The sequence below is a fragment of the Monopterus albus genome, unplaced genomic scaffold, assembly GCF_001952655.1.
Source record: "Monopterus albus unplaced genomic scaffold, M_albus_1.0 scaffold31.1, whole genome shotgun sequence".
In the NCBI taxonomy this organism is placed as follows: domain Eukaryota; kingdom Metazoa; phylum Chordata; class Actinopteri; order Synbranchiformes; family Synbranchidae; genus Monopterus; species Monopterus albus.
The window spans coordinates 5,130,094-5,140,010 of record NW_018127911.1 but is presented as its reverse complement, the minus strand read 5'-3'; the positions used below and the strand labels follow the sequence as shown (position 1 = coordinate 5,140,010).

The 9,917-nt window shown below is 41.8% G+C and overlaps 1 protein-coding gene and 1 long non-coding RNA gene across 2 annotated transcripts; both read right to left on the bottom strand.

The window, feature by feature from the left end:
• Positions 1–3,209: 3,209 nt before the first annotated feature.
• Positions 3,210–5,002, bottom strand: LOC109958268 (uncharacterized). Its single transcript, XR_002274650.1, has 3 exons — positions 4,917–5,002; positions 4,633–4,708; positions 3,210–3,669 (listed from the first exon to the last, which is right to left on the bottom strand). It is a non-coding gene; the product is annotated as an uncharacterized LOC109958268 (long non-coding RNA).
• Positions 5,003–5,005: 3 nt separating this feature from the next.
• On the bottom strand, positions 5,006–7,746 carry irx1a (iroquois homeobox 1a; the record flags this gene model as incomplete). The annotated part of the gene is given in 3 exon segments (XM_020596877.1): positions 5,006–5,974; positions 7,278–7,375; positions 7,378–7,746. Coding segments are annotated over 3 exon segments (1,134 nt in total), but the record flags the coding sequence as incomplete, so codon positions are not given.
• Between the last annotated feature and the right edge of the window lie 2,171 nt (positions 7,747–9,917).

The following is a 9,917-nucleotide window of genomic DNA, read 5'->3' as shown; positions in this document are numbered from 1 at the left end:
GGCCCCGCGGTTTTCCGCCGATGCTAGGCTCCTGTGACTTGTTGTTGTTGTGTGTATCCCCCTGCCGGGGCCAGGGCCGGGGCCCAGGATGGCTTTTGTACGAGCGTTCAAACAGTGCTGCACTCATGAAGCTAGATAAATGGACTAGAGGGGCACATATATAGGCGGGCATCTTTGGAAGAAGACAACGGAGATGTTGAAGGGAATTCGGGGTTGGAAGAGGAGGAGGGTGAAGGGATAGAAAGAGGCAAAGACGTTTGTGTTGTTGGACTACAAGGGGTCAAGTCTGCTGTAAGAATAGCCTGCTTCTGCCAAAAAAGACAAGACAGTGATAAACTTTCCTGCCCATGCATTCACTTCTCTCCCCCTCACTCTCCCTGTTACACACACGCACACACATACACACACGTCACAACATACAATTCACTACTAAAATGAATGGCTTGCCACAGTGTGACACGTCTCAGTTGCAGGGGGAGATGGTCCTTGTCTGCCAACAAAAGACTGCGGTATTACGGGGGGCCACAGCCTGTGACAGAATGCTAAATTGTTTTAAGGTCAACAACTTATTGTCTTTGCATGAGCCACAATTCACACATCTCCAGAATAGGTTTTGGCTCTCAGGCCTCAGTTGAACATAACAAAAACTCAAAGAGATGTGGCCCTTCAGATTTTACTGGAACTAGTTCTGATGCGTTGTGTTTCTTAATTCCAGCAAACAACCTAATTTTATTCTGGTGGCGGGTAAATGGATTTATGAAAGATTGTATGGTAGTTATTATTTTGAATAGTAATGAACTTATCACTCTAGCCATTATAGAGCAATTACCATAATAAAAGTATTAGTTACTGAGTCTGACAATGACTGTAGTGTTTTAAAAATCTCATTGTATTTTGTATTTACCTCTGAAATACCAAAGAGCATTATCCTCTAGCTCTATATTTACATTTAATTCATTTATCTACTCTTCTTTTTCATGTCATGGTCTTTATTTTCTTTTCCTCCCCTACATCCCTGGCCCAGGGCGTCCGGGGAAAAAATGGCTGGAAGTGACAGCCTAATTATCAGCTCCAACTCTGCTCATTACCCATTAGACAATCCACTGTACATCCACTTACTAAATGAATAATTTTGTATATATTATGGAAACACAATATTATGGCCTGCAGCTAACGCCTTTGCACTAACCTCACGCTGTGTCAGTACAAAAGAAATAAATGGGACACCGAAAGGTTATTTAATTTTAGCCCCAAAAGCCAGCTCATGAGAGGATGTCATGTGCAAATGGAGCGTGGAGGGAGGAAGGGAGGGGGATATGAAATTTACACACCTGCCTTTTTTCCTCGGCCATATTACAATCATTATTGCCAAAGCACGTGTTGTAGCATAAGTGAAATTGATAAGAGTCAGTTCGGGCTCCTCATGGCTTAATTTGATTCTAATTTCGACCAAGCAATACTTAATAACAGGGCTAGGACCCATTGTATCACCACACAGTGCAATTTTTCTGTACCAACAGTGCTGCAAAAAGGAGAGAGAAGGAAACAAAAAGGTGACTGTTAAGTTAATATTGACACCAGCATATTAAATGTCCTTGGTGGAGTAATCATATAATTGTGATTTTGGAATTAAAAGAAACCTCTTTGCATACAGTGTTATGACGCATTTGTAAGGTAAAGGATGTATCTATGTAAGATGTAACTATAACAGCTGAATGAACCCGCTCCGATCAGCAGAGCCTTCCGTGACCTTTGTTAATTTTTCAACACAGCCCTCCACTGCGCCACTGTTTAGCGCATGGCCGTTTAAGTGACACAGATTTATGCGCATAAACGTCCCCCTCTGCCACCCAGATATGGTCTAGTCAACGTTTACCGAGCATTTAGAAGAAGAAGAAGAAATCACTGTTGCCCTTTTGCACGATGCTGTAACGTTTATAGACTTGTACAATTATTTGTAATGCCTTCATTTGGAAGCTCTGCAGGGTTTTCAAGCGGTAAAAATACTGCCTTTACAAACAGCAAAGGACTTATTGTACATTAGAATTTGAAATGAACTATTATTTTGGGTCCTAATGAATTAATAGCACTAATACTAATAATAACGATATGTTTCTAGATGTCTAATGTTTTACCTGAACTTGGTGTCATAGTCTTCCCACAAATACTTTTCTCTTTTGGTTTTGTGTGTTCCTCTAGAACTATGACAGCACAGTCCTGCTAAGAGTTGGAATCAAACCATAAAGCACGTTGTGCATTGTGTGCAATAGTACAGTTATAGTGCAAGTATTTTCATGTTGGAGGCTGAAAGCTGTCCCAGTCTTTAGTGAGCTTTCCCTCGCCTATAGAGGTCGCTATCATATTGCAAAACAGATGTGCCTAAGTACCTCTACAGGTTAGGGCCACTTAGATCATACGCACGGCGGAACAGCACAGCTTACTATCATTTACTCAGATGTCTTAACTCAGGCTGAACATTTTCTCACAATATAGCTGTTAATTTAGGACAAAGATTAAAAATTTTATGTGTGGAATTGTTTTGAATCAGGCTATAACATGGTAAAAAGAACTAACTCATTAACAAAAAAGAACTGGATTCTAGGCTCATGTAAATCAAACGAAAAAAGAGAAAAATATAATGCACACATTTTGCCAAATCCCAGCTAATTATTGCATTTTCCTCTTATTATGTTTCAACCCCAACAAGCTGTTGTGAAAAGTCAATATTTGCTTGTGGTCACCGACTGAAAAGCAAAGAAGCTGCTTTTCTAGGCTAATGATCCCCATGGTCCTCGGAACAGACAGGACCCCAAAACACTGACCCTGCTCCACAGGCGGGGTCCACAATGTCAGCCTTCTTCTCCTCCCCCCAGAAAAAAGAAAATATTAATAATTTATCTTCGAATCGACTTCTCTCTCTGACAGATTAGATTTTAACCATTTGATTTTGTTTGGACTGGGCGTTCCCATATTATTACTTAATGACCTTCCCAGCTGCTCCTGTCCATTTTCTGTCACCAGCAACCATCTGGACACTTATTAGCACCTCAATGCATCCACGCTGCTGTCCTCCCAAACTTGAATAAAATTAAGCTTGGTTGCAGACTGCCAATATTTTTTCCACTCCCATTCCCACAGTTCGTGAAATAAAAATTACTGAGCTCTCTATAATTTCATTTAGTTTATTAGGCAAAATATACGATCTGGACAAATTCCTTCAACGCTTCCTATTTACAAATTTAAATCACTTGGTATTTACATTAAAGAGTGGACACCAAAACAAGATAGAGACAATAATAATAATAATAGTAATAATAAAGTAAAAAGCCTACCAAAAGGTCCCAAACTGTCTGGGCAAAGTGGGGAGAAAGAGAGTAACATATAGGCGCGATTATAGGCTACACAACAATAGAGGAAGTAATCCATCCATCCACAGGATATTACCAAATTACGCCATTTGTTCTGTACCGACTGAATGCTACGCTGCATTATTATTTCTCTTTGTCCTTTTAAAGGAGTGTAAAGTCTTATTTTTCTGTTTCTTTCCTTTTCTTTTTTTATTCAAGCACGAAGAAGAAAAAAAAATCTCTTGATCAAGCCGAGGACAGAGCAGTGAGGACTCGTTGCGTGGCGTCTTGGGGACTCCTGGCGCTGGAAGGCAGAGAGGATCTGGATAAAGAATAATACAGAGAGGTAGATAAATACCCCCGTCGTGTTTGGACAGCGGGTTTCAATATGCATTTCAAGTGTCTGGCTGAACACTTCTGATCTGAAACAGATTGCAGTCTTGCTTTAAAAAGCCTCCCCAATTAATAGCGTACATTTCTAGAATAATAATAATAATAATAATAATAATAATAATAATGCATTGTTAATTATTATTTTAGAGCTCTAAAATATTTTAGTGTGTGGAAAAAGAAATCCTCGTTACGCAGCCATCACCAACGATCATAAATCACATAAATGCTTATTATTTGTATTGGACTGTTGAATCAAGAGAAAGAGTATTTTGTAATACTTGAAACAGAGGTAAACTTTCCCCCCTTACGGTAAGAGCACTCCCCTGGGCTCTGGGTCTCCCATGGGTCTTTAGGGAAAGCACACAGTCCAGACAGAGCCCGTTTTACTCGGTGACTTGATAAGTAGCCACACTCTCCCCAGAGGGGTGGAATTAAAGGGGGTGTGGGATGGGAGTCAAGACCTCTGTCACCCGCAAAGCAAACAGTGCTTTATTTGTCATGGCTTATTTTATTCTGCTCTGGTATTATTGTTATTATTATTATTATTATTATTATATTTTTAAGTAGAAGAAAAACCTGTTAAAACACACCTAACAGAGCTACCCAGACGTAAGGCACTGGAACTGGTTAAACAGTTCGCTTCCGTTTTTCTATGCTTAGGATTTTTATTATCAGTGTAATTATAATTTCATAAAGATCCAAGGCCTTCCATGACGTCCATATCAATTAATTGTCTATGCTTTATTTTGATATTATGTTTGGATGAATGCAATAACCCTAGCATTTGATTTGAATCATGTAATATAAGCTTGCGACTGATCCTTTTCTTTTGGCTACGTGCTTTCTACTATTAGCCAGAGCAAAAAAAAAAAAAGTAAAGAACATGCCTCACCTGTCATGGATGGCTCGAAAGGAAGACTTCAATGTCTGTGCCGGAGGTGAATCAGACCTTACACCGTTTTCATGGTCTTAAAAGGAAATAAGCAAAAACACTTATAAGTACAGTGGCATGTGGAATAGACTAGGCCTATCAATCGATGTGTCCTTTACTAAATTCAACATCCACGAGTTCCACCATTAAAAATAGGTAGGTAGAGTAGGTTCCACTCAAAATAAAATGCTTAGCGCTGGCAATCTGAACATGTGCATGTGCATGCGCAATGGATGTTATCCTACCTATGTGCTTAGGACTGTGGGTCTCTGGTGGGGCCTTGCTGTCATTGCTAAGCGCTGCTGCAGCTGCTACCGGCGACACTCCCACCAGTCAAGTTGTGGTTGTGGTGGTGGTTTACTCCCAGAAACGACCTCACATTCAGCAGGGAGTTCTGGCCCAGGAAAGCCCCATTCGTCCAGTTATGGAACTTTCCAATCTGGCAGGTGTACAGTCCATGACTGGGGAGGAAGGCCGGATGGGTTTGGATCTGGTGGTGGGGGGTTGGTGGGTGAGTGGTGGACGCTGGGCCACAAGGGGACGTGGGTTTCTGAGATGAACTATCGGGACTAGTAGCGGTCTCTGCTAAAGACCATATTTTAGGCTTATTGTTAGAAGGGAGAGGAAAGCTCCCGGGTCTGTCCGGAGAGAAAACTCTTGTGGTGTTGTTGTTATTACCGTCCGAGTTCTCCTTACTCCCTGGGTGAACTGAAATTGTGCTCTTAGATTTGTCAAAGGCCTCATGGGCCTGCAGGGCGAAGGCCCTTCTTTTCTCCAAGCTGTCCAGTTCTCCCCCTGCACCAACGCCGCCCCTGTGATCTCTGTTCCCCTCCGTTGATTTGTCATCATCATCCTCGTTGCTTTGATCTCCGTCGTTGTCGTCGATTTTGTCTATATCTATGCTCTCCAAATCAATCTCCTCCTCGTCTTCGTTTTTCTCCGCCTCGTCTCCACTGCCAAACAAGTTACCGTCCTCCCCGTCCTCTTTGCTCCGGCTTCCCCAGGTCACCTTGTTCTCCTTCTTGAGCCTCCTCCTGGCGTTGGCAAACCAAGTGGAGACCTGCGTCAGCGTCATTTTTGTAATGATGGCCAGCATGATCTTCTCCCCTTTGGTTGGGTACGGGTTCTTCCTGTGCTCATTAAGCCAGGCTTTCAGGGTGCTAGTGCTCTCCCTGGTGGCGTTCTTGGGCCTGGCTGGGTCCCCGTACTGAAACTGGCCGTATGGATAGAAAGCCGGCGAGGTGTGCGCAGCGAAGCTGGCAGGATGGACGCCTGGACTGTCCTTCAGTTCATACTGGGATCCCTTGAAAGTTAATAAAGAACAGCGCGTTACAGTGAGGCCATTCAATAGCAGTTTGACACACTGGTTAACAAATTAAATTCATTATGCTTCACAGTGTTGCTCAAATGCATTTGGCTGTAATTCAATTCAAAAGGAGTGAAATGGCCTCTATTAAAGACTCCAAGAGTTCCAGCTGCACCTGAACCCGAGCTTCCCACAAATAAGCTTCTCAACTTGCTACATACCACATGCTAGGCCTGCGGCACCTGCGCTTTCACAGCCAGGCTGTTCACTGAAAGGCAGGGTCCTGTCATTGACAAACATATTTCAGAAAATGTCACTTTAATAATCGAACAAATGCAGTGGGCAGGACGAGAGATCGTTGCATTATTGGGAACACACAGATGCCACGCAGGATTTCGTGTCGCCAAACTCCCCTCCACACTCTTCAAGTATGTCAAAACAATTTGAAGGCCTATGATAAGTTTTCCCGACATGCCCCTCGTGTACGTTCGTGCTGAATTTAATCCCTTGTCTCATGTCTACTTGATTTTGACGATCCTTTCAAGCAACCAACGAGGGTTTGGGATAATAAAACGCATTAGTGCAATACTCACTGCCTATGGACCTGACCACACATTAGCCCACTCATTAACAAAATAATTATTATCACTAGGGGTATTTTAGGCCAATAAATGGCTGACAATTATTCATGTAGGCACAGTAAAAATCCACGTGACCATGAATGACAGGATGATATACCACAGAACATAAAAACGCCTCTAAGATGAAAACCTGCTGCATAGTTATAACACAGTGTGTTATAGTCTGTTCGACGGTAAAGATGATTTCTAACCATCTGATCAAATAACTGACCGGAGCAGACTAAGAAGAAACTTTTTTTTTATTCCCATCGTGTCTGAAAAAAACGCAAAGCCATTGCACGTTTTCTTCGTTTGCAATCATTTTATCTGCATGAGTTAATAATCATATATTTTATTCATATGCATACAACATGTTACAACATGAACTACTTCAAGCCATATTTTTCTTTCTTTTTCTTAACATCTCCGGTCAAACTTTTCACATCACTAGCTCAGATAAACACTGAATTCAGCCAATGTCTTGTCAAAAATCGAACAAAAATATAGACTCATAATTATTAATGGACTTTAAAAAAATATCTAAATTTTAAAATGCATTTTCACGTATTGAGATAAACGCTAACTTGTGGATTTTCACACATGGACACTAAGCCGAGCGTCAACAAACATCTGTGCCACGCCAGTCTTTTCAAAGGGAATAAAACAACATTTAACCTTACCATCTGAGAGAAAAGAGCCAAGTCCGCGCTGGTGTAAGGTAAGAAAGCGCTGTAGTTGTGTGCATACGGGTTGGCGTACATGCCCAACACTGACGTGACCGCTCGCCCCCGTACACCGCCTGGGAGGCACTTAAGTACTGCGGGTAGCCTAGCTGCGGGAAAGACATCTCCACCGCCGAACTGTCGCACAGCTGTAGCGTCCGACAAAGTGTGGGTAAAAAGGGTATGCGAGAGGAAAAAAGACCAAAAAAAAGTACCCGGAGGAGAGAAGGGAAGGTGTATAAGCCAAAGTCACAGCTACTACAGACATACAGTGGTATGCAGTCAAAAAACAACCCGCTCTTAAATCTCGGCTTCCTGTCTTTTCTCGCGCAAAGTCCGCTGGATGTGATCTGATCAACAATTGCGCTCCGACTGACGCGCCTGGCCCTGAGGTCTCCCGGCTGATCTCTCAGATACAATTTGAAGTTGATGCTTTGATTGGCATCCCCTACTTGAGCCTGCAAGCTCCTCCTCGTTCGGAGCAATGTGGATAATGTGAATATAGAGTGAGCACATTGGCTGGGGCCCCGCTCTCCCTCTGCCCCTCCCTCCCTCTCCCCGCTCCCTTCTCTCTCCCCCCTCTCCCTCCGTGTTTGTACTTATTGTATGTTAAATGTTCAAGCATTAGAGTCCATTCACCGAAGGCTTTGATTGTTGTATGACAACCTGTCACACACGATTTTACAGCTGTCCGACACAGGGGGAAGTAAACCCGTTAGAAGGAGTTTGCTATCACGAGCTGTCGGTGCGTGTATTTAATTAACAGTGCATTTACTTTTAAAGTTTCTTTCTCCAAGTTGGATTTATTCTTTTCACTCTTCTTCATTTCAAAACTTATGGACGTGTTAAAGGGACCTAATCGTTTCATTGAGTTTATTATGATAGGACATTTAAAAACGGTTTTAATTAAATCGCTAAATAAACACTTTAATAAATTGTCTCTCACTAATTTATATTTTTGTGTAACTGCGATAAAATTAAACAGATCATTTAAAGAGACTTTACTTCCAAACGTTACAACATTTCAGAAAAAAAATGCAAATCTTTCCTGAAAATTAATTGATTATGTTTGTATTTACTGAGTTGTGTTTTAGTTGCATTAGATTTTTTTTTCTTAAAGGTTTAATAGGCTAGATCATCGCGTGCGTCTGTGTGTGTGTTCGACCAGATTGCTGTTGTCCTTTATAACAACAGAGCCACTTCACTAATTCTTGTTGTGGGTGAAAAGGAAGGAGGACAAGATAGAGACAAGTCCAACATCTGCAGGTCCCACTACACGCTGCCAAAATATTATCCACCCACATTTGACTTTCCGATTCTGTTTCATCCAATTTTCTATTCAAATTGCGTGATAATTCTTTGAGCACATTAAGTAAAAAGAAGACAAAGTTAGCGCCATAATCCGAAACCAGTTCACTATAAGTTAAACATGTTGAATTCTTAAAAAAGCACAGAACTGTAGCGTTTCATCGTTACATAGGCCTTTATACAGACAGTTTTTTCTTCTTATAGAAACGGAAAAATAGAATTCCACAAGAGCTGAATGTAAATAAATAAATAAGGAAGTACATATGGTGTTGTAGCGTTTGGTCACCTCCTCTTGAACCGCTTATCCAGTTTCCAGTTCAGAAAAAGAAAAGGCTCGGACACCAACCTCTGCTTTGCTCTTGTGGCTCGGGGCGGGTGGTGGTGGTGGTGGTGGTGGAGGGTGTCATGTTTTAACAGTTCCATTTTTATTTGATTCGATTCTTATATCACCCACATCCCAAGTCAAATGTGAGCATTTTGTAGCTCTAGATTTAATACCTTAACGACTGAAGCCCAAGCAGTCAGTAGATTCTGATCTGCACCAGATGGCTGCGAGTGGATATTGCCGAGCGCAGAGGATCTGTTAAAAATATCTAAGGGGCACTGATGGTAATCTGGATAACACATCAGAAGGGAGGGGAGGCATGGCAATGGTGATAAGCCGCTGGAAATGTGTGCAGGGGCTCAATGTGATGGTTAAAGTGGGTTGGTGGGGGGGGCATTGATGAGAAATTAAAATAATAATAATACATTAATAAAATCAAAATTTACTGGACTTGACTACCGACATTAAAATAAAGGTATGCTGTCATGTATTAATAATAATAATAATTGTTATTAATATTATTATTATTAGAACATTAGATTATGCCACCAAGCGTTAACAGATTTATTGGGGCTTGTTAAACTCTCATTACCACCAAGCTCCTCAGCTTCAACTCAGTGAGAGAGAGGGAGAGAGAGGATCCTGTCGCCGTCCTCCACCCCTGTTTAAAACTCGTGAACACCACGCTCCCCTCTAATACACTGTCTCGAAACAGATGGGCTTTCACCATCTGTATCCGCCGACGTGTGGCGCGCACGCGCGTTCACGCGCACACGTAACCTATACGTACAGTCATAACTTAAGGAAGCTTTCCTACTCCCTCCCTTTGTAAAAGGAACGAAAACCCTCAGGCTTCTGAAATCACATAGTTTTATCATGTAAATCTGCAGCAGGCTCTTCATAAGCTGTTATGCCTTAATGGCCACATTAAGGCACAGCAAGTTCTGTTTTTTTTTTACTCAGTA